This window comes from Cricetulus griseus, chromosome 2, assembly GCF_003668045.3.
Source record: "Cricetulus griseus strain 17A/GY chromosome 2, alternate assembly CriGri-PICRH-1.0, whole genome shotgun sequence".
Taxonomy (NCBI): domain Eukaryota; kingdom Metazoa; phylum Chordata; class Mammalia; order Rodentia; family Cricetidae; genus Cricetulus; species Cricetulus griseus.
In genome coordinates, this window is record NC_048595.1 from 177,342,385 (window position 1) to 177,367,305 (window position 24,921).

Below are 24,921 nucleotides of genomic sequence, written 5' to 3' on the forward strand. Positions count from 1 at the left end.
GATGAGGTTGAAAGTCACCACTCAAACAGAATGTCACCTGCTGCCTCACAAGATCATTGTGGGGGGGGGATAGGGAATATGTGACAGGGACAAAGGTTCTTCCTCACTGGAGCCCTTTTTCCTCACTGACCCTGAGCTGACCTATAGCAGCAGTAGGCTTCTATCACTGAGATCACAATCACAGTGGCAATGCAAACAAGTGGAAAGAAGTGAGGTAGCCTTCCCTCCTCACTGGTTTGTCCTCCTCCCTCAGCTAAGGAAGTCTCCTTCCTATATGTGAACACTGCAGACCTGCACTCAGGGCCCAGCTTCGTGGAATCCCTCTTTGAAGAATTTGGTAAGTTCCCTGCCCTGACCTTAGCCTTGAACACATATACACACGTGCACACACACATACACACGGAGTACCAGCCTTGTGTTGCTCTTGGCTTTCACATTCAGCCCTTAAGTCTCCTTGGGCTCCTGTGCCTCTGGCAGCTCTGAGAGCCTATATCTGTAGTTAAGGGTCTACCCCAAGCTTGCAGGCGTGAATGTGCAAGCCAAGTAGCACAGCACGGAGTGGTTACCTTGCAGCCACTGCCATCCATCAGTCGTGGCCACTAAACCTGGCTGAGAGGTTCAGCAACTCAGCAGAAAATAGGAACTATGAGAGGGAGGGTCATAGCTGGAGAGCAGCCAGCTGGCTTGTGGGAGAGAAGGCACCATGTGGCCATCCTAGAGAAGAAAGTATTATATCTAAGGAGAAGTCTATGGCCTAGGAGAGTTTCTAAGGCAACAGTCTCTGTACAGCAGAGAGACACAGGAACCCCATACACATACATAGGAACTCCCATACCTCCATGTCATACTCTCAAAGACCTCCAAAGCACCCCACAAAGGTATTCTACTGTGACCTCTGTCTAGAAGCCAGGCAAGACAGATTAGTGCAACCAGCCTCTGGAAGAAGCCCAGGGCACTCTATTCAGCTGCTTGTGCAAGTTACTAACGATGGAGATAGCAGGGCCTGGCTTCACAGGCAGACCTCCGGACTCCAAACCCAGCTATCTTTCTCCTCTGCCACCTTGGTTTTCTCTGTAGACTGTGACCTGGGTGAACTTCGGGATATGTCGGATGATGGGGAACAACCCAGCAAGGGAGCCAGCCCTGAGCCAACCAAGAGCCCGTCTCTGAGAAGTGTGAGTTCTGGCCTTGGCTAGCAAGGGTAGGGGAAGGTCTTGCTGTAATCACAGGGGCCACTGCTGCTGGGCAGGACCCTCTGTTCTCCATGGCGATGGTTAAGGGCAGATACAGTGCTGTGTGGACCATGGTGTGCCTACTGTGGTTCCTGCAGAATAAGGGAGCCTAGTCTGCGCCCTCTGGCCTGAAAGACTTCACCAGCCAGCCTCAGGTTATATGCACAGGTGAGAGGGAAAGCTCTGGACTAGAAAGGGGGACTTCTGCCCTCCCCACTGCTCTGCATTAGGCTGTGAGCCAAGCACTTTTCTTGGAGCCCGAGTTCTTCACACTTACAAAGTAAAGGATTCAATCTAATGTTCCCAGCCATGGGACTATACAGTTAGAGACAAGCTTTGCTTGTCAACCACAAACTTTTAGCATCATCACCTCCATCACAGGTACTAGTTGTTAATCTGCTATGCCCTTTAGATGCATACAGAGAGTCACCAAATGTGCGTGGCACACTTACTGTACCCATTTTACAGATAAGGCTCCAAAAAGCTGAGGTTTCCTGGCCCCAAATTTCACTGCTCACTCAATTATATGCCTCATGTTTTTACTTGCTCTGTTGCTCCTTGTGTGGTGGCAGAGCTCACACCCATGTTGGAGAACTGTGGGTGTGTCCACTCAAAAGCACAACAGCCACTCTGGGGAATTTGCAAAACTCTTGGACATTACAAAGGAGCTCTGACACTTGCAGAAGCAGGGCAGCATGAAGAGGTTCTCAGGTTGCCAGCTCTGACTCTAGTAAATGTTAGGGACTACACCCAGCACAGCAGCACATGCTGTAATCCCAGCACGCAGGAGGGAGAGATGGGAGCATGGCAGCTCGGGGCCAGCCTGGGCTACATAATGAGACCTAAAACACAAAACAGCCTAGAGGTTCACATTCAGACTGCCTCCTTCGAACCCTAGTCTCTTGTCCACCCTCTCACCCTCCCACCCTCCCTCCCTCCCTCCCTCTCGCCCTCTTCCCCCTACCACCACCTGTTCCCCTCTGCTGTGTTCACAGCCACCTTACTTTACAAAGCTTATTTGTTCCGCTGCAGACAGCTGATGTGCCTCCACCCCTGCCCAACAAACCTCCACCCGAGGACTACTATGAAGAAGCCCTTCCCCTGGGGCCCGGCAAGTCCCCCGAGTACATCAGCTCCCACAGTAAGTTCTGGTCCCCTCGTGGCTTATAGGATTCCCTCCTTGAGAAGCAGCAGGTCAAAGGCACTGCATGCCCAGCTCCATCACCCTTCCCTGGGAGTGGCTGCCCTGAGCTCCTAACCGTGGGACCAATGGTATGGGCCAGGAGCTTGACTTCTAGTCTCAGTTCTATGGTTTGAAACGGACCCTTATCTTCTGAGGATCTCTGTCCTCCATCCTCGAAACAAGAAGGAGGCACTAGCTCTATTCATAAAAGAGTGCTAGGACCTAAGTGACAGTCATTAGTCCTGCTTCCCACTTCTGTGTGTGCATAAGGATGGATCGTGTTACCAAATCAGGACATTGTAGGATGTGGCCCATGACCTAAACCGAGCTTCATGGTTCAGCCTCCAGCCCCAGGGAGTCATACTGAGGTACAGGCAGCAATAGCAGAGACTTGATTTATATATAGTTCAACCATCTTTTTAAAAACTATGAATATTTTATATTTATTATGATCTACTTATAGCATAATGCTTGTAAATAGCATATATATAATTTATACATAAATACGTACAAAATATCCTGTGTACGTACTTTTACTGATGAGATAAATTACCTTAGAAAAATCTCTTAAATTAGCCACAAAGGAGAGTTCTTGTTCTTCCATTGGCTTCTCCAGTGTGCAGCAGGTGACCCTCCCTTTGCTTGGGGACTTGATACTGTACGAGGAACCTGGGTTTCGATGTCCAAGCATGCGCAGCTGAGTTTGTGGCTGGTGATGTCAGTGTGCCACTTCTCTGCCATCCTGCAGCACAGCAGCGTGTTCTCCACCCGCCAACCTGGAAATAAGACAGGTCCACTCCGATCAGAAACCACAAACTCACATGGCACAGTCATGGAGGAAAATCAGGCACAGAACACTTTACAGAACATGGTTTCATTTGCTTGTTTTTTCTAACAGGGTATACTCACTCATGCAATTTTTCTAGGATGTGCACGACACTGGTAACAGAATTTTTTTCTATGAGAAATTAATAGAAAGCTAGGTGGGACACTGGGCAGATAGTTCAGTCACAGAGTCCTTGTACAAAATGATTAATAGTAATAGGTGAATGTGGTGTGTAATTTGAGAATACTTCTTATTTAAGCCAGTTTGATGGCATTCACTAAAATCCCAGCTACTAAGAACATGAGGCAGGAGGATTGCTTGAGCCCGGGAATTTGAGGCCTCCTTCTCAGCAGAACACCATGAAGGAGGGAAGGGAGGGAGGGAGGAATGCAGGAAACCAGTAAATCTGGGTGAAGGGAAAACATTCTTTTATCCACACTCTTTTGTACTGCTCCTATTTTCCCAAAGACAAAGGCATTTTCATGATAAAATAGAAAATTAGCTCTCCGCACTATTTTGAAAAGTGTCCATCCGTGGTGTGCATTTAGCGTTACACATCCACCATTGCTGTCTAGTCCCTAAGCATTTTCATCATCCCCAAAAGAAACTGGACCATGAAGCAGTTCCTCCTCAGCCACTGCTGTTCCTTCCCAATGCCCCCAGCCTCAGCCAATCACCTGTCAGCTTTCTGGCAATAGGGCTTTGCCTACTCTGGACATTGCATATAAATGGAATCATCTGGCACGTGAACCTTTTAGATTGACTTCTCTCACTTAGCACAGCATGTTCAAGTGTTGGAGTGTGCATCAGAATGCGATTCCTCCAAGGGCCAACACTCTTTTCTAAGGATGTATTGCATCCAGTTTATCTTTGCATCATCTGATGACATTTATGCTGTTTACACCTTTGGCCTGTGGAGAGGTTGGGTGAAGTGAGCTGTGGCCAGCTTCAGGCTATGAGACTCCAGTTCCCTGTCACAGAAGTGAAGCAAGCAACTTTTCTTATCTGGTCCAAAAAGGGCAAAGGAAGAAGGAAGGGACAGGGTACTTGCTGGGCCCCAAATTGCACGTCAACCACCCTGGCAAGAAGAGGCTCCCTAACCTTCCCAGAGAGCTTACTTCCTTCATACAGAGCAGAGAAGCCCCCTCCTAGGAAGGCCGGAAAGGAGGGCCTCAGAAAAGACCATTGACCCGGTGAGGGGAGAGCCTGCCACCAAGCCAGCCAGACTGTCCTTCCCCCTCACACACACACACAGTGCCCAGCCGTGGTGTTAGTTTTGCCCACATATGCCCCACTCCACCATCTGCTCCAGGCCACTTTGCACGTCGTGCTGCCAACATGTAGGCCTCAGAGAGGCAAAGGCAGGCTCTGAGCCTTGTTTGGGAGTGAGCCGAGTATCCCAGTAGCTAGAGACTTCAGTACAGCTTTCCTCAGGAAACAAATGGACAGGAGGAACCCAATAACCCAGAGATAGCGCTCTGAAGAGCCGTGTGATGAGTGAGCGAGCCAGTCTGGGTGAATGAAGGCATCCAGCTCAATTGTGATCCAGCCTCAACCACTAGCAATCTCTGTGGTGCCTGCTGCCCTGTGTGGAAAATGGAGCCAAGTCTCCTTTCTTGTAGGGAGGTATCCTACACCCTGCAGTACAGAGACCAGAGCTATACGAGGACGTTCACACACACTCAGTGCCATTGGGAGATGAGAGGAGACATCTCTGAGCTGGGTCTTTAAGGGTGGAGAGTAATTCCCCAGTAAAAGTGTAGGAAGGCACAGAGAATAGGATGAACACAGGCCTGGAGGTCTGGCAGGGATCCACAAAGCAGTTTGTAGTGATAGGTATCTGGGTTAAGTGAGGAGCCACAGGAGACCAGATGTAGAAGTAGAACCCCCGCACCCAGGCTGAGGCTGTCCTGAGTCCCCACTCTGTCACTGGGGCTTTCCCAGACCTGCCCCTGGATTCTGCCAGTATTCCTATAAGCTTGGCTCTTTCTGACAACCTCACAGATGGCTGCAGCCCCTCCCAGTCGATTGTGGACGGCTACTATGAGGACGCGGACAGCAGCTACCCCACCGCAAAGATGAATGGAGAGCTGAAGAGCTCCTGTATGTACCAGGCAGCTGCTCACACAGCTGTCCTCCAGAAGAGCTGGCCCTCAGCATGCACACACCCACAACCCCTTACCAGACTGTGAACACCAGACAGGTCCCAAAGCCCTTGTTCTCAGTGGGTTCTGTGGGATGGGAGTCATGAGTCTTTCCCTGACCTGATTCTTGATGACTGATCTTAGGCAAGGTCAGTTTCCTTATCCATCCGGGGATTTGGGTTTTGAAGATGGCCTGAGACAATAGCTGTGGATGGTGATGAGGTCAGGGTAATAACAGAAGTTTATTGAGCACTTACTGGTATAAGACACTTAGCTAAACATTGTCCATGCCACGGGGTCCAAGGCACCAGATGAAGTGGCATCTGGTATTTATCATGACTACATATTGGTGAAGAACTCCAAGAAGTGAAATCACTAAGACCCGGTCACAGAGGCCAGTCCCAAGCTTTTGAGTAAGACCTCATCCTTGTTCTTCCTCTGCCTCCCATAGCTCAGGCCCAGAGCAGGCTGCCTGCCAGGGTTAGAAGGGCTTGAGGGGGGGAGGGTACAGGGACTGAGGGTCCTTTCCTATGACACCCACAGACAACGACTCTGATGCCATGAGTAGCTCCTATGAGTCCTATGATGAAGAGGAGGAGGAAGAGAAGGGACGGCGTCCCAGGCACCAGTGGCCCTCAGAGGAGGCCTCCATGCACCTGGTTAGGGACTGCAGGATATGTGCTTTCCTGCTTCGGAAAAAGCGCTTTGGGCAGTGGGCCAAGCAGCTGACAGTCATCAAAGAGGAGCAGCTACTGGTGAGTGCCTCCCTGGAGGCCTGTGGGTGTGTCCTTATGTGCCTGAGGGTGTGAATGGTCTCTGCACAGAACTTTAGGGCATGGTACTTCGAGCTCCACACGTACACACACACACACACACACACACAACACACACACACACACACACACACACACACACAACAAAAAAAAAAAAAAAAAAAAAAAAAAAAAAAAAAAAAAAAACTTGAAAATCAGATGGAGGCATACCTAGTTTTTCTTTCCAGAATTTTTCTTAATGACGTTAAAACATTCATTGTTCTTTATTATGCAAGTTAATGTACTTGATTCATAAACTAGGGAAAGGGCTAGGAATGTAGCTCAGTGTCCAAGTACTTGCCTAGCATGCACAAGATCAGAATTTATTCTAGTATCACAGTGTAGTTTAGGATTCAAACTACCCTCACTTGCTGTGTGTGTGTGTGTGTGTGTGTGTGTGTGTGTGAGAGAGAGAGAGAGAGAGAGAGAGAGAGAGAGAGAGAGCCAGTTAGCTTACTTTTACAAGAGTGTAGACGCCTTACCAGTATTTACTGAAGAAAATGTCTCTCCCTCCCACCTCACCCCCACATCAGTATCTACTTTCAGATCCTCTATTGTAGCATTATTGTCAATTTCTTGTGTCTCAGTTAGGGTTGGCGTCCCTATAAGAGGCCTGCCTACCCAAGGTCAGCACTGTGCACATGTCAGGATTCACTCCTAATGTTCTGCCATGCAACCCTTTCAGCTGGCATCCTCCCAAGCCAACCTATTTGTTCTCTGGTTCTTCAGCCCACATGGTCTTCCTACTATTGTGATATAATCTGCCTTTTCCTCATGGACAGCTGTGCTGGAAGAGTCCCAGAGACCCTTCTCAGGCTTCTCACTGTGAGGCATTGCTCACAGAGTAGCTTCTCCCCTCTACTGCAGGAGGGTCTGAACCCCTCTCTCCCCATGCAGTGTTACAAAAGCTCCAAGGACCGGCAACCACATCTGAGGCTGGCGCTAGATGTCTGCACTGTTGTCTACGTGCCCAAGGACAGCCGGCACAAGCGGCATGAGTTGCGATTCTCCCAGGGAGCCACGGAGGTGTTGGTCCTGGCTTTGCAGAGCAGGGAGCAGGCTGAGGAATGGCTGAAGGTATGCATGCACAGGACACACGGGTGGCTGCCATCCTGCCCTCCCTCCCTTCCTCTCTTTCCCCAAGCCTGGGAATCTAACCGTGGAAGTACCAAGCCTTATCTAGGAAAGAAGGGATCTGGGGGTTTTTGCATGACTAGGACTCATATCAAATGGGCCTTGGATATTCACAACAAACATATATCATATAGGTGGTCTATATCTTCCAGCTATTTAACTTTCCCATACAGCAACCCACTGTTTGCCCAACCTTCACTTCTGGAATGGTGTGCTTGATGCCATTGAAAACCGATTTTATCATTAGGCCACCAGCCCTTTTAATTTAAAAATAGGGGAGGAGGGATCCCGTTCTTGTTTTCAGATGAGAATGTGCATTGTTGTGATAGCTGCTGGAGTCCAGCATCTTTATAGTGTCATAGATCCATGAAGCCACCATGTATTAATCACTTTGTACCATGCAGTGTTCCAAAACCTCATATATGACCATTAGGGCTGTTATTACATACATTCAAAGCACAGAGAACTTTTTGTGATTGCCAAGGGTCACAGACAGCATCAAGTGATTGGGAGCAAGATGTGAGGTTAAGTAGATCTACTCCAAAATAAGGCATGGAAGCATAGTGATGACAAGGGAAGACTTTGGTGGTACATGGATTTGAGTTCAAATTCCAGAAATAAACAACATTCACTGGCCATGAGATCTTATGCAAATGACATTACTTTCCTGTGCCTCAGTTTCCTCATCTGTTAAATGGTTCTTTTAAGGATTGGACAAGAGTTGGCCCAGTGCCTACTAGACAGTAAGCGAACAATAGCTTCTATAAGTGAATTGGTTAGCTTCTGATGGTGGTGGTCATGGTACTACCCTGCCCCCAGTCCTTTCCAGCAGGCCCTCCATCTGTCTGCTCGCCTCTCCTACCTTCCTGTTGGAACAATGAAGCCAAGTCCCTCCTTTTATCTCCTCCTCCCTTCTCCCTTCCTTCCAGTGATAACCAGCTCTCCCTGGAATGTTTGGTATTCTCACCCCTACCTTCGTGTTCAGAGGGGAAGGAAGGGAGAGAACTTGCCTTCAGGAGCCTCAAGCTCCAAGCTTCTCATGAGTTGGAAGTAGGAGCCTTAGGCCCAGACTTCAAAGGAATCTGCCTGGCCATGCTGGTTGTCTATAGCCTAGTCCAAGGCTCACCTAGTAGGCAGCCATGCCACCTACTTTGAGGTCTGGCTCTGCTGCATCCTAACAGAGCCTTTACCTCCCTGGGTCACATCATCCTCACCTGTAACTTGAGGATCACAGACTGTTGTAGGGATAAATGCTCCTGTCTAGGTGAATATCAGATGGTGCCTTAGCCCAGACTATCCTGAAACTCGCTCTGTAGACCAGGCTGGCCTCTAACTCCCTGATCTACTTGCCTCTGCCTGGGTGCTGGGATCAAAGGCAAGTGCTACCATGCCCAGTTTAGATAGTGACTTTTTAGAGTAGGATCCTGAGTAAGTGAAAGGATCCTGAGTAAGTGAAAGGATGTCACTGAGAGCAAGGTGATGACCCCAGCCACCTGCCAGCTGCATTGAAAGTCCTAGCTGTCACATAAGCAAGCCCCTTACCCTTGTGAGTCTTCAAAATTTATCTCTTTCTTATCCATGGCCTCACTCTCCTCAGACAGCAGAGATCCGTGTTCTTATGGTATGGATGCATGTAGAAAGAGCCCCTTCAGACAGGCTCTGACAAGTCCGCTTTTGTACAGATGGCTATTTCAGCCCTACTGTGCCTCCTGGTGGCCCTACTCCATCTTCACAACAGTCTTGATCCCACAAATCCCAGCTGTGCTTCTGTCCCCGGAGCTTTCCTGTGTACCTATTCCCAGCCCCATGCTCTCTTCACAGGTTATCCGAGAGGTCAGCAGGCCATGCGGGGGAGCCGAGGGCTTGGAGGCCCCCAGATCTCCAGTCTTCCTGTGCAAGCTGGATCAGGATAAGGTATGTCTGTCTCCATTTGTCTCCTCGGGGTAAGGTAGTGGACACTAAGCACAGGCCATAGACTCACAGGCTTGTGGTGAACACACACATGCACACACACACACACACACACACACACACACACACACACACACCTGTAGCATCATACAAGCTAAGCGCCAAGTGTCAGGTGCGTAGTCAGCTTAGTCTCTGTGACTACATAACTGCCATAAACAGCTAAAGGAGGAAAGATTGGCCTTGATTCAGCCCCAGTCAGCTGGATGCATGCTGCAGGCCTTGGTTGAGGCTGCACATCATCAGGGTGCTGTATTGCAATAGTAGGAATAGGTGGGACACATGGAGTCAGTCAGTGCAGCCAACCTCATAAAAGACAGAAGAAAGTAAACAGGGAGGCAGGAAGGGACTAGGTGTGTATCTTCTCAGTGACACCTGGCCTAACCAGTTCCACTGTATCCATCAGTTTCAGATAGTTAAATTTATCCCTGAGTAAATCCAATGAAGGATGAGAACCCTTAGGGTCTAGTCACTTCTCAGAAGTCCCACTCTGGAATGCTTGTTTTGGAGACAGATTTTCAGAAGAGACTGTTGTAACCAAGTCCAGTAGTAAATAAGGAACAGCGCTAGCGTTTAAGCCCACACAGGCTGGCTTAAAGCCCACTCAGGACTCTGTTACTTCAATAGAACACCCTGCACAGCCACTGGGCAAATCCCGTAGAGAGGCTCCACCCATATCAGGCCCTATGCAGAAACCAATTTGAACCCTGACCCCACTATGTCTACAGCCCACTGGTCAGGCAGGCATGATTCAAAACAGTCACGCTGTATTAGAACTGCTACTCTGGGTACAAGCTAAAAGAGACAGTGAGTGTCAGGGGGGCATGCTCCTGTCTCAGAGGTTCACGAATATTCCTAAGGAACCATGCTTCAGACAAGGATGAAAGGAGCAAAAATAAAATTAAAAGGTACTCAAAGCAGAAAGAATTGACACTGGAGCAGAGAAAATGTAGGACTGGTAGTGGCCTGTGTGGTGTGGTCTAGAGATGGGGAGCTGTTGGAGCTGGCCCTGGACAGGGACAGAAAATGGAACTGGGATATTGGGATGGCTGGAGTATCAGGGAACATGAATGAAGTGAAGGGAAGGAGAAGCCCCGCCCTGCCCACATTTAGTGTTAGCCAGTAGTAAGGCCGTAGGGAAGCAGCACTGGAAGAGGGTGTGAATGTGCAGATACACGCTAAGATACAGCCAGCACTGGAAGAGGGTGTGAATGTGTGGATACACACTATGGTACAGCCAGCACTGGAAGAGGGTGTGAATGTGTGGATACACACTATGGTACAGCCAGCACTGGAAGAAGGGTGTGAATGTGTGGATACACACTATGATACAGCCAGCACTGGAAGAGGGTGTGAATGTGTGGATACACACTATGATACAGCCAGCACTGGAAGAGGGTGTGAATGTGTGGATACACACTATGATACAGCCAGCACTGGAAGAAGGGTGTGAATGTGCGGATACACACTATGGTACAGCCAGCACTGGAAGAGGGTGTGAATGTGTGGATACACACTATGGTACAGCCAGCACTGGAAGAGGGTGTGAATGTGCGGATACACACTATGATACAGCCAGCACTGGAAGAGGGTGTGAATGTGTGGATACACACTATGGTACAGCCAGCACTGGAAGAGGGTGTGAATGTATGGATACACACTATGATACAGCCAGCACTGGAAGAGGGTGTGAATGTGCGGATACACACTATGATACAGCCAGCACTGGAAGAGGGTGTGAATGTGTGGATACACACTATGATACAGCCAGCACTGGAAGAGGGTGTGAATGTGTGGATACAAACTATGGTACGTCCTTGTGCAGTTCAAAGGCTCAATAGAGCAACAGTAGAGCAAGCTGTGCAGTGGAGTTCTCTGCCATGGTTGAGTGTACAGGGAGAGGGTAACTAATGTATTTATGATGGTCTTTTTGGTGGAAAAAGAGCGGGGATGTTGTGTTGCTAGGTCTCTTTCCGTGGGATCGTAAGAGTGAAATATCACCACTGAATTCATTACAAAGCACTCACAGCCTTCCTTTGTATTTGTTTCCCGTATTGGTGGAAAAGTTGTTATATGCACACTGTTGCAGAACAAACAGGAATATAACTTCAGTTTCAAAACCTACAGACAAGATTTTTCAAATGTGTAAACGACTCATCCACTTTCTGATAAGTGCCTCCCCATTCCCACAGCCAACAAGGAATAGTAGCATTATAATTTCTTCCATAATTTCTGCTCTACCTCCTTTGTAGCATATGAATTTATTAATGAATCAATGAAGGTATGATTGTTAATACACTGGCAACAAAAGTGGTGTGTGTGTGTGTGTGTGTGTGTGTGTGTGTGTGTGTGTGTGTGTGTGTGTGTCCCTTCAACCTCTCATTCAAGGTAGAATTGTAATAGATGTCTACTGATCATCAGATATTATCACAACTTGTTTGAAAACATCTTTTAGCTCACCCCTTTTCCTGTATGCTGTCACCTTGCTCTGTCCCTTTCTGGAACTTCATCCTGATCAGCTCACGCAGGGGCTCTTCAGCATCCAAGTTTGCCCCCTCTTGTCCATCCCTACAGTGCCACTGGATTACATTTGCATCCCGTGCAAATGCTTGCCCTTCTCCCTGTCACTTGCCAGACACAGTGCATATTCCAGGACATTGCTGTCAATGCATTATAATTAACGGCCTCATTCTTCCAGAGAGTGTAACCTGAAGATATGTCCATGTGTAAGTCATTGCTAACTTTCTGAGAACATTGGTGTGGTATCGAGTACTTGATAACTGCTGCTTGGAGAATTGGAAGAAGACAGGGCAAATAAGGGAGTCCTTCTGAGAGTCCCCCTGATGTGAGACTGTCTATGTCCTTCCCCAGAGATTGTCCCAAGAGAAACAGAATTCAGACTCTGACAGCCTGGGCATGAATGACAGCAGCTCCACCCTCAGCCGCCGAGAAGCCTGTGAACATGGTAGGAGTTTCCACTTGTTCATGCTGGAGAGTGTCAAAGATGGGAGTGATTTTGCCACAGGTACACTGTGGTAGAGCAGGTCCTGGGAACCTGAGTAAGGCCTCTGGGTCTTTCATACCAGAATTACAGACTGCTCCCTGTGTGTAGGATCTGGAATTACAGGCTAGTCTCGGTGTAGAGGTTGCAAGGGCTGCTGGGAAGACCAGAGACAGGTAAAAGTAGGACCATGGCCTCCTTCTCCATCCCCTGTGACCCACTGCTATGCTATCAGGTAAAGGGAAGAAGAATAGCCTCGCTGAGCTAAAGGGCTCCATGAGCAGGGCTGCAGGCCGAAAGATCACCCGCATCATCAGTTTCTCCAAGAAGAAGGCGCTGGCTGAGGACCTGCAGACATTTTCCAGTGAGAATGAGGTTCCATGCTGTGGTAAGTCCCGACTCAGAGAAGAAGGTAGTGCAGACCCCTGAACCCAGGCTCCTGGAACTGGTTCCAGGAAATTGTGCAGGGCCCCTGGCCCTCTCCTCTGTGTGGCTAGACTCCACTCTATCAACATTCATGCCTAGGGAAGGGGAAATTCGCTGACCATCACATATATGATTCCTGTGAACTCAATCAAACCACTGTCCCTCTATAGGCTTTAGTTTCCTGTGCTAATATGAGAGAGGAGTAAAATTACAGCATTTAACATGACAGAAATCCTGGCCTTGGTACTACATACCTGTAATTCTAGAACTAGGGAGCCGGAAGCAACAGGATCAGGAGTTCAAGGTCATCTTGTCTACATAGCAAGTTCAAGGTCAGGGGCCAGCCTGGACTGCAAATGGCACAAGTATATAGGTTTCATTCATATGTATATGTAGCTTATATCCTGGACTTTATAGGCTAGAAAAAATAGAAGTTACACAAAAATATGCCTGCTGCCTTTATGGAGCTGGAAGGAGTTTAACCCTGTGTGGGGAAAACTCTTTGCAAGACTGGAGTTGCTTGCTGGGAGGGTCAAGCACCTTGAAGGGCAGTGGTTTCTGGTTTATATACATACTGACGCACCTGTAGATAGATTACAACCTAGTCTGATAAGGAAAATTGGGATAAAAATAGTAAGTACTTTTTAAGATAAATACATGTTAGTAAAAAGTGTCTGGCAGAGAAGGTATTACCTGTTTCATAAAATGCCATGGTCCAGTAGATAATCACCTGTTTTAAAGGGGATAGGGGTATGTTTTCATGGAAGAGCATTTGCCTTGCTGTGTGAAATCCCAGGTTTCATACCCAGCATAGTAGAAAATAAAATCATCTATTTCAGATATACAAAAATATTATATTAGTTTAAAAGCTATAATTATAACCCAGTGGTGGTGGCACACACCTTTAATCCCAGCACTCAGGAGGCAGAGGCAAGCGGATCTCTGTGAGTTCAAGCCAGCCTTGTCTGCAGGGCATGTTCTGATGCAGCAAGGGCTACCTCAAAAAAAAAAAAAAAAATGAGTAAATAAATGCTATGATTATAAAGAAATATTTCATGATCATTGAATCATAGCATGCTGTGGTAAATAAAAATTAAAATTAAAATAAAAGCCTAAAATGCTCAGAGGAGATTCTAATTCCATCTGTTGTCAGCTGTGCAGCTAGCTAGCTGTCTGCTTAGGTTTAGAAATCAAACCTTACTGTGGCTTAATGGTGGCGTTTCTACATGCTGCCACTAGGTGCCAGCATCATCCATCCTTTTCCATTTTTCAGTAACAAATTCAATCTGGGGGGATGGAGAGGGCAGTTGTAGCTTTGTGTGTGTGTGTGTGTGTGTGTGTGTGTGTGTGTGTGTGTGTGTGTGTGTTCTCTAGTAGTGTTGGCCATTTCCATCACACTTGGAGTGGTCCTGAGGCTGTAAAAGGATGCATGAATAGCATCATCCATGTGAGAGCTCACTGCTGGGCAGCTGAGACTCAAAGAGGAGGATGCCTAAGGTGCCAGGCCTTCCTGCCAGCTAGATGACAGGTTTGTGTAGATATCCCTCGGAGCCTTTGCGCCAGGAGCTATAACAAGGTCATTCCACTATCTCTTTGTTCCAGGGTACCTAAATGTGCTGGTAAACCAAGGCTGGAAGGAACGATGGTGCCGCCTCAAGTGCAACACTCTCTATTTCCACAAAGACCGCACGGACCTGCATACCCACGTGAATGCCATTGCCCTTGGAGGCTGTGAGGTAGCCCCAGGCTTTGGACCCAGGCACCCATTTGCCTTCAGGATCCTGCGCAATCGGCAGGAGGTGGCCATCCTGGAGGTGAGAGGAGAGAGTCCAGGTAGCCCCGGGGTGGGAGTGAAGGGGTGCAGGTGTGTGTGCGGGGGTGTTATTCTTTTGTTTAAAAAGAAGAAAAGAGAAATGCTGAGACATGAGACATGTTGACTATAAGTTTATTATAAGGCCCGGCAGAGTAGGGAGACTAAGAAGAGGAAAGGAACAGGGTAAATGGCTGACCGCCATGGCCGGTCGCCGCAGAGAGAGCACATAGGTGAGAGAGAGAGTAGAGAAGAAGCAGAGAGGAAGCCAAAAGAGTAAATGGTCAGGGATCTGTCTTTTTAAAGGCGTCCTCTGCACCTTCGTGCAGACTTAGTTCCCATGGAACCTTGGGCTGACCAGGGTACTGTCTGTTCCACCAGGTAACAGGGGCAGGCCAGCATAATGTCTTTCAGATCGGGGTGGGGGTCAGGGGTTGTTGCTAATCTACCACAGGAACTTTGGAGGAAGAACCCAACGTGCTTGTCAGGTAATATAAGGAACATCAGGGATGCTGGGATTCCAAATAAACAAGGAATCCTGTTTTTAATATGAAAGTAGCCTGGGCGATTTGGAGACACACCTACACTGAAAGGTTATTTGTTGTGTATCTGAAATTCAAAGCTAACAGAGCGCCCTGTGTTTTTATGTCCTAATTCTGGCAGCCCTAATTCTAGAGCTCTGGTTTGCTTATTTGCCCTGACCTGAAAGTTGCAGGTCCGGCAGGCATCTCCTGTGGTCTGACTGGGATCTGATTCTGGAGTTCTCTCTCAGATTTTCTCAGCAGGAGTCATCGACCTCAGAAAACCACTGCCCTTCAAGTGCCTGTCCCTCCCACTGAGCAACTCCAGTCTCTACAAAGTTAACATCACAGAGTTAACCCCCACAGAGTTAACATCCTCCCAGCTCCATACTGGCAGGGCCGCAGCCATGTTTAATATTTCTTTTTCTAGATCCCTGCACCATGTCCAGCACACACTGTGAGCTCAGCAAGCACGTGTTGAGCAGTGCATTAGTGGTATCTGCTCATTGCCCTTCCCACCTGCTGACACCACCCTCCTCTCTGAGGCTGTTCAGAGCACGCAGACAACCCTCCATGTGACAGTCCTTTGGATGTTTAGAATTTAAAATGTTGACACAGGAAAGTTCAAAGGTCCACCTGCCCACATTATAGACAGAGGCCAGGGCAGCCACGTGCTTTTCAAGACTGGAGAGTGTCAGTACCCTCTCCATCTGCCTCATTGTTTTTCAGTTTCAAAAACTATTATCTCCGCATCTTCCTATTGAATTTCTTATATCCCATAACTTACACAGAGTTTTCTAGGGGTTTCTCTTTTCCCTTTAAGACGATGCTTTATGTATTTCTTTAAGTTTGTCATTACTAGCTAACTGATTTTGTGATAATGCTCTTTAAGTCAGAATTAAGGATATATTTAACTGGCCAGCAGTTTGTCCTGGGGAATTTTCCTATAAATTGTACTATAATGGTTTGGTAATTACAGCCTAAGAAAATTTCGAGTTACATGAGCAATTTCCTGTTTAGAGAATTAATATAAGTATGGAGGCTGGAGAGATGGCTCAGCAGTTAAAAGCATTTGCTACTTTGGCAGAGAACTGTCTTGTGATTCCTAGCACCCACAAAGTGGCTCACAACCATCTGTAACTCCAGTTCCCAGGGATCTGCAGACACCAGGCAATAATGCAGTGTGCCACACTCCTAACATAAAAATAATTTTAAAACAATACATGCTTTCAGACTAGGGATGTTTGGATAACACCTAAATGTTGTTTTTACATCCAAATGGTCAGATATAAAAGCCCAAAGGGTGGAGGGTAGGGGTGTGCCATATTACAGAATTAATCAGGGAGGACCCCTCAGAGGAAGTAGCTTTTTTAGCACATGCTTGAGAGAATTCGGGAGCCTCCGATTTCCGCATGTGTGTCTAGTCTAATTCTACTCCATCACTAAGTACTGAGTACTTATAAACATTTGTGGGGTTCTCTGACATGAGCAGGCAGCCAGAGGCTTCACGGTGGGAAAGTGAACTCCACTGTGCCTCCTCTCCCCCAGGCAAGCTGTTCAGAGGACATGGGCCGTTGGCTTGGGCTGCTGCTGGTGGAGATGGGCTCCAAAGTCACCCCAGAGGCGCTGCACTATGACTACGTGGATGTGGAGACCTTAACCAGCATTGTCAGTGCTGGGCGCAACTCCTTCCTGTAAGGGTGGTTCTGTGGCCTAACCCTGCCAGGGGATTCCTGCTTCAGCTCCATTTCCAGGCTCCATGTGCAGCCTTGAGCACTGGCTGGAAGGGGAGGGGCAAGCTCAGGAAGCCTGCTTCCTTGAGAAGGATGGTACCTTCACCAGTGTGGGGAAGCATAGCCTGCTTCCCTCCATCCTGAAACCTGTCTGTCACCTGACTTACAAAGGAGGGTGGGAATGAGCTACCTGTTGTCAGCTCGTGAGACTCATGCATGACTATACAGTCCTCCAGAGCACATGACCTTTCTTTCAATCTCTGTTAAAAACTGCTGCCAGGGGCTGGAAAGATGGCTCAGTGGTTAAGAGCACTGGATGCTCTTCCAGAGGACCCTGGTTCAGTTCTCAGCACCCACATGGCAGCTCACACCTGCCTGTAATCCCAGTTCCAGGGGACCTGACACCCTCACAGGGACATACATGCAGGCAAAACATCAGTGCACATAAAAATAAATAAAATTAGTATTAAACAAACAAACAAACAAACGCTGCCCAGCATCAAATGAGAGAAGACAGGAAGACAGTGTAAGCCACAATGTGTCACCAGCATCATTGTACCTTTCATGTTCTAGGTATGCACAGTCCTGCCAGGATCAGTGGCCTGAGCCCCGTGTCTACGATGAGGTTCCTTATGAAAAGGTGCAGGTATGGTCTAGTAATACCGCTTAGTAACATGCCAAAGGCAGTCCTTTGCTTCAGAGGAATTGCCTTCACTAAACCACCAGCTCTCAGTGGCATGCCCTGTGCCTTCTCCTGGGGAAGACAGGCACATTGGTGGCCTTGCATCTATAGAAGAAGGAACAAAGATGCTGAGGACAAGGCACATCTGTGAGCCAGGACCCTGCCTGGACCAGATGATACTTTGTGCCCTCACTTCCATGATCCCCCTTTTTTAGAAACATACCCAGCCTGCCCTTTTTTCCCAAGGTCTTTCTTGAATGCAACTTGAAGGTTTTGCTCAGTTGCAGAGAAGCTAGTAGCTGGGTGGTTTAGCACTTCAGATATAACTGTGTGGTGGCGCACGCCTTTAATCCCAGCATTCGGGAGGCAGAGGCAGGTGAATCTCTGAGTGCAAGGCCAGCCTGGTCTACAGGATGGCCAGAGCTACATAGTAAGACCCTGTCTCAAACAAACAAACAAACAAACAAACAAAAAGCCAAGCACTTCCGATATGAAAGCTGGAGTCAGAGGGACCTCCGCTTTGCTTTTCAAATGCCCTGCTTCCCACCTCCACATGGGTGTGTGGATCCTTCTCAGGAGTGTTTTGAGAACTAAATGAAATGATTCATCTTAGGAAGAAAGGAATGAAGAAGGAAGGAAGGAGAGGGGAGGGAGGGAGAAAGGGAGGGAGGAAGGAAGAAAAGAAGGAATTAGCACAGTGCCCAGCAGGTAGTGGGACATTCTGTCCAGAGAAATAACAGTGATGTTCCTAATAAAATGGTTAAAAGACAGTAATGTATCACACCAAGACCCCGGCTGGACTTGGAGCATGGGAAATACTCTTCAAGCACAAATGCATCACTTCTGTCATTAGCTCCTCTCTTCCTTTTCCTCCTCTTCTGACAGAAGACTGTGTATTAGCAATTCAGAAACTAGAAGAATGCTTTCAAATGGTATGAGGACAAAAGGCCTGTAATAAAGACAGCCACCCAGTTTCCTGAGCCCTCTCATTTGTCTCTCAGTAAATACTCCATCTGAAGGTTGCCTTTTACCTCCCACAGAAAGGTATGAGGTTCAAATGGTTCAAATGGCACTGCTAGTGAAGGCAGGCAGTCTGCAAACTGTAGAAAGCTGCACAAATCTATATATGTAAGGCCAAGATCTCAAAGGTGCTGGCTGGAAGCTCCATGTCTGAACAGGTTGAACCCTGCCTGCACTTAATCTTCTTCCTCTGTCCCCCTTGCCCAGGATGAGGAGCCCCAGCGCCCTTCCGGGGCTCAGGTGAAGCGCCATGCCTCCTCCTGCAGTGAGAAGTCCCATCGTGTGGACCCACAGGTCAAAGTCAAGCGCCATGCCTCCAGTGAGTTCTGTAGTCTTTTCCTACTCAAGGGAGGTAGAGAAGAACACTGCAAGGGTCTCAATACCAGATTCCCAGGGGTAAGGTAGCAAAATGAGTAAAAGCAATCCAACGGTAAATACTCTACCCTAAGGAAAGTAATGGGAGCTGGGCAGTGTGGGAGCACTGGGACCTAAGGTCCCAGGACCCAGCATAGCAAGAGAAACAAAAAGGAAAGTAACAACACAAGCATGGTGGTAAGGTCAGAATGAATAGTGGAGGGAGGTTTGCAGAGAGGCTAGAGTGCTTAGGTCCTATTCCAGAGGTAGACCCTACTTGACTTACCCAGGAGACCTCACCTCACATTGATTATTCAAAATGCCAAAAATTAAACTTCATGTGAATTCTTTATTTTGAGATAGGTTTTCGCTGTGTAACCCTGGCTGTTCCAGAACTCACTCTGTAGATCAGGTTGGCTTAGAACTCAAAGATCTGCCTGCCTCTGCCTCCTGAGTGCTGGGATTAAAGGCCACCACCAAGTGGTGCATGTGAATTCTTAATATTAGCTGCTAATTAAAATGATTTTATACTGCATGAGTATTAGCTGTATAATAGTTTAGTGTTTAAAGGTATATAAGCATACAGAGGTATGTATAAGTGTGTGTGTGTGTGTGTGTGTGTGTGTGTGTGTGTGTGTGTGAGAGAGAGAGAGAGAGAGAGAGAGAGAGAGAGAGAGAGAGAGAGAGAGTGAGTGCTCATCTCTAAGCCTGTCTTTTCCAGAAGACTAGAGTTTGTGGTCTCTGAACTAGGGTAGTAATCAGATAATCATTCCCTCCATGGTCCCTGAACTGGGGTGTCACAATATCCACAGCTCACTTCTGTGTCCCCATCTGTGCACTCCAGAGAATACCAATGAGTCCAGGGGACTCATTGAGGCCATCCTAGAGCAAGCCAACTTCCCACAGGATAATGTACTGTTTCTTTCCTCTGCATTCTAGTCTTTGCTTTTTGAAGACTTTTTTGTTTTGTCCTGTTTTTTGAGACAGGGTTTCTTTGTGTAGCCTTGGTTGTCCTGGAAGTCACTTTGTAGAACAGGCTGGCCTCAAAATCAGAGATCCATCTGTCTCTGCCTACCCAGTGCTGGAATTATAGATGTGAGCCACCACCTGGCCTTTTGAAGACTTCTTTTGCATTAGTATATATAAATCATTGCTCCCAAGACTTAGGACATCTGTCTTCCACTCCTCACTTGACTGAAACACTGTTAATGTAACTTTGAACAAGTCCTTTCTCCTTTCTGCTTCCCTCAGAATGAGGGAGGGATATGTAGTGTTCTTGAGATGCTTCTTTCTTAGACACTAGAAATAAGGGCTTTGAAAAAGCCTGTTTTAAAATGGAAAACTGTTCTTCATGTAATTGACATGCTGCCTTCCCAGCGCTCAGGAGACAAAGACAGGAGAATCACTGCAAGTTCCAGGCCAGCCTTGTCTGCCTGAATAAAAAGGCCAGCTAGTGCTGCACAGTGAGACCCTGCTGTGAAACAATAAAATTCACCAGACATAGTGACTCATGCCTTGAATCCCAGCACCCAGGAGGCAGAGGCAGACAGATCTCTGTGAGTTCAAGGTCAACCTGGTCTACATAGTGAGTTCCAGCCAGTGCTACATAATGAGACCTTCTATCAAAAAAAGTAAATAAAATAAAAATCAATGAATAAGCAAAATAGAACATTGAAGTCAATATATCAGATTAAAGAAATCACTAACATCAACAGCAAAAAGTAAAAACCCTAGACCTGTTTTGGTATTATTTTTTAAATCAAATCTCTCACAAGAGCCCAGATTATAAGAGCTGTAAAAATGGGGCTAGTCTGATTTAGGCCTACTGCCCTCCCCATCCCCATTCCAGGGGCCTGTGGAATAAATAAATTGATAAAGTCACAGGGTTCCTGGAGGGGCTAGAAGCCACATGGTGTAGTCCAGTGACATCCAGGGGCACAGAGAAGAAGAGCTGCCCTGGCCCTCAGTCTGCTGTAACAAACCGTCCTAAGCTAGGTGACCTTTTTAAAAGCAACAGCTCATTTCTTCTAGCTTTGGAAGCTGGAATCCAAGTCAGCAGCCATGGTGTCTGGGCCATCCCCTGTTGCATAAATGGCTATCTTGTTCTCTTCCAAGGCTACTGATGTCACCTATAAAGATTCTGTGCTCATGACCTCATCACCTAGAGTAAGACAGACACATGTTCAACTTGTCTCTAGTGCCAAACAGTGGGACCTAATCTCTCTATGCCTGGCTTCCTCGGTAGTAAAATAGAGTAATAAACCAACAGCTAATAATAAGTAGAACCAAGTAAGGTACACAATGAATAATAAAATAGAGGCAAGTGGCTGAGTGTAGCATACACTGTGTGAGAAACATGGTTCTGTGCAGTTGCTTGCTGTCCACCATGGTGGAACTACAGTACACGCCTGGGGCTTTCTCTCTTCCCACCCTTCCCCAGCAGCACACTGAGCAGGGCCTAACACCTGGCCTGGGTCTGACCTGAGTTACATGTAGGTGTCTTCCTTTATTATAAATAGCCTGAGGCTTGACTCCTTCAAAGCATACTTTCTATAAAGCAACATGGGTTATACATCACAAATTTTGCCTTATTCTATGAAATGACTGTCATTATTTCCTAACATTTACTAAGCACGCATCACTTGCCAGGTACTATATTAAGTACTTTTCCTTGATTACCTCATTTAAACCTCACTGCATCCTGGAAGATAAATGTTGTCAGTGTCTTTATTTGTGCATGAGGATGCTGAGGTTTTGGGGAAGGGTGCAAAAGCACACCAATCATTTGGGTCTAATGACACACACCCAGTAAAGAAAGCATGCAAACCCTGATCTGCCTGGTTCTGAGTCCCTGTGCTGTGCTGCCTCCCTGTTCTTCCTAGTCCTCAGGAGATGTCCTGTATCTCTGCAGGTGCCAATCAGTACAAGTACGGAAAGAACCGGGCTGAGGAGGATGCCCGCAGGTACCTGGTAGAAAAAGAGAGGTTGGAAAAAGAGAAGGAGATGATTCGGACAGAACTGATGGCTTTGCGACAGGAGAAGAAGGAGCTAAAGGAAGCCATCCGGAATAACCCAGGTACCTGCCAAGGTGTGGCCTGAGTGCACAAGGGTGGCTCAACCTAAGACCTCCCCTGGCATATTAAGGGGAGGCCTCTTGCACAGATTTCCTAGTTTCCCACCCAGAAGAGGTGGATTTGCCCCCCCCATTGTCATTCATCGTGATTAAAGAAAGTGCTGGCAGTTTAGTAGCTGCTTCCAGATAGAGCATGGAAGTATGTAGACCTCCCTGTGGTAAGAAATGCTCTGCTTCAGCAGTGTGGAGAGCAGGGCATGCCTCGGCATCTTGGATGGAAGACTACTTGGGTCCTGCCTTCATTCACTTAGATGTACAACAATGGCCCAGAGCTAGGCTTCCAGGATCCTCTTCTGAAATCCAAAAACCTCAATAGGCCCTGCCTGCTCTGGGCTTCTCTTAACTCCATTTTCCACTGTGTTTCTTTGAATTCTTACCTAGATGTATTTCTGCCTGGCTTTCTCCCACATGTTCTGGGGGATAGGAAGTCCTGCCTTGTAGAACATACATGGTCCTTATGGAGCAAAACACTACATCAAATGATACAGACAAATTCAGTGGCCCAACCCTAGAGCCCATCCATCCACAGATCACAGTGGGCCTAAGATAAGGACCTCTGGTAAACCAGAGAATAAACACATGGAGCCGTGTATGATGGGGAACACCTCTAGACCCAGCACTCAGGTGGCAGAGGCAAAAAGATCTTCATGAGTTGGAGGCCAGTTTGGTCTACATAGCAAGTTCTAGAACAGCCAAGGTTACATAGTGAAACCCTGTATCAAAAAAAAAAAAAATTGAAAGGGAGAGAATAAACACACAGTAGGATGACAAGGAAAGCAGTTTGGTTTCAGCATAAGAAAAATTTGTGGGGCTAGGGATGTAACTCAGTGGTGGAGCACTTGTCTGGTATGTGTAAGGTCCTGGACTCAAAGCCCCCATACAAATAAACAAATGAACAAACAAAGGACAGGAACTTTCTAGAGGTAAGAACCATGATTTGGAACAGACTGACTATCCTAGCCAACGTTGTTGTCTATATCGATTTGCAGTATACATAAGTTATTATATTCATTACTTTTACTTGTATTTGTCATACACATATACATGTAAGATTCATAAAAGCTCAGATCTTTGCCTGTTTTCTTCACTGATCCATCCCGAGGGTCTAGGACAGTGCTTCATATGTAGTAAGAATTCAATAAACAACTACTAAATCAATGAATGAATGTCTTTAACATGACTATAAAACCTTCTAATGGAAATTAAAGGATGGAGATGATTCTGGACTGAGCTAGAGCTGTAGCTCATTGGTAGATGCCTGCCTGGCATTCACAAAACCCTAGATTCAATCCCCAGTACCACATAAACCAGGCATGACAGCACACACCATAATCCCAGCATTTTGGAGGCAGGCATTTTCCACTGTGCAGTCTGAGGCAAGCCTGGGCTATGTGAGACCATTTTGTTTTTAAGATTTTTTTTTTGATGGGAGACTGTGGGTGTAGCCCTGTGGTAGAGCCCTTCCTGGTGTGCAAGCCCTTGGGTGCAATTTCCACCCCACCCCCACCCCCCACAAATGGAGCTTCTTAGCATGACAGAAGTATTCATGAAGATTTGTCTGTCAGTTTACACTAAATAAACAGCAAGGTCCTCCTGGAAAACCTGGGCTGTAGAAAGCTCTGAACTATGACTCAGTACACAAGTAACAGAAACCAGAATCACACACAAAAAATGCAAACTGAAAACTGAGAGATCAGATATGTGTGGTGACATATAAGGAAACAAAAGTTTTCAGTCTCTTCCTCTTGGTGACATAGTGGCTGCACAGCACAAGCCTTCACCCAGTCCTCTGGACACCCCAGCAAAAGGGGTGTCTCTTCCCAATGAACACCACCAAAATCTCAGGAGTCACTCCATTTGGACCAACTCTGTATTCTAAACCAATCACTGTGAATGGAAGATGAGAGGTGATCACTGGCCAGGCCCCCATATTACATGGGACCCACTTACTCAAACTATAGGGAATAAGAGGGCAACAGTGTTTTTGCAGTGAAATATGTGGGTACTGTTTCCTGAAGATGGAGGCTAGGCAGATAAAGACCACACCACAGAGTGTGGCTGGTAACCCACCTCAAAGTCTATCTTTTAACTGCACCCACACTGCTGGGAAGGCTCTCCATGAGAGACAATGGGACCTGAGGCCCCACAGACTTTCTCACCAGTGTCTCTGGACTCAGGAGCAAAGTTGAAGGCCTTGGAGGAGGCTGTGGTCACTCTAGAAGCACAGTGTCGTGCCAAGGAAGAGCAGAGGATCGACCTGGAGCTGAAGCTAGTGGCTGTGAAAGAGCGTTTGCAACAGTCCCTGGCAGGGGGCCCCGCCCTAGGCCTGTCTGTGAGCAATAAGAACAGGAACCAGGTGAGTCCAATGCCTCCTCCATGGGGCAGCCCATTAGGAAGCATTACTATAAATTGTCAATGGTCATATCGTTCTTTGTCTGCATAATACTGAACCAGAGAGAGAGAGACAGACAGACAGACAGAATATATGCATATGCATATCCTTATTTGTATAATGTCTGTCTCCTGCCCCATGTATTTTGTAGTTGGGTGCAAATAGATGGCACTGTATCTTACCTACTTAATGGTTTTGTTTTGTTTGCCATGAACAGGAAAGTACAAATAAACCCCAAAGTAATACCCCAGAGCAATCTCTCCCTGTCAACTGTGTTTCTGAGCTGAGGAAGAGGAGTCCATCCATTGTAACCTCCAACCAAGGAAGGGTGCTACAGAAGGCCAAGGTAAACCAAGAAAGAGCTCAGCTAATGGCAGAGCACAGATCTGGATCTTTCTATACAAGATCCATCCCAAAAACCCAGAATGCCACCTAATGAGAAAGGCAGGGAATGGGGAGAAAGCCAGGTATAGCCATGCAGTAAAGCCTGACTTCTTGCCCTTCATTAACATGGTTCTGACAAGCTGCCATCAGGTTTTCGAGCTTATCA

General features: G+C 47.2%; 1 protein-coding gene across 1 annotated transcript in view; it reads left to right on the top strand.

Moving 5' to 3' along the window:
- Window positions 1-24,921, top strand: part of Afap1l1 (actin filament associated protein 1 like 1) — a 51,455-nt gene that overhangs the window by 23,393 nt on the left and 3,141 nt on the right. The window contains exons 3-19 of the mRNA XM_035438722.1: window positions 254-337; window positions 1,078-1,175; window positions 1,463-1,465; window positions 2,265-2,373; window positions 5,246-5,344; window positions 5,929-6,140; window positions 7,095-7,274; window positions 9,153-9,245; window positions 12,171-12,264; window positions 12,536-12,688; window positions 14,329-14,540; window positions 16,606-16,751; window positions 17,364-17,436; window positions 18,700-18,811; window positions 21,758-21,922; window positions 24,157-24,335; window positions 24,589-24,717. Coding sequence (XP_035294613.1) covers window positions 254-337; window positions 1,078-1,175; window positions 1,463-1,465; window positions 2,265-2,373; window positions 5,246-5,344; window positions 5,929-6,140; window positions 7,095-7,274; window positions 9,153-9,245; window positions 12,171-12,264; window positions 12,536-12,688; window positions 14,329-14,540; window positions 16,606-16,751; window positions 17,364-17,436; window positions 18,700-18,811; window positions 21,758-21,922; window positions 24,157-24,335; window positions 24,589-24,717 — 2,141 coding nt within the window. The remainder of the gene's footprint in view (window positions 1-253; window positions 338-1,077; window positions 1,176-1,462; window positions 1,466-2,264; window positions 2,374-5,245; window positions 5,345-5,928; window positions 6,141-7,094; window positions 7,275-9,152; window positions 9,246-12,170; window positions 12,265-12,535; window positions 12,689-14,328; window positions 14,541-16,605; window positions 16,752-17,363; window positions 17,437-18,699; window positions 18,812-21,757; window positions 21,923-24,156; window positions 24,336-24,588; window positions 24,718-24,921) is intronic.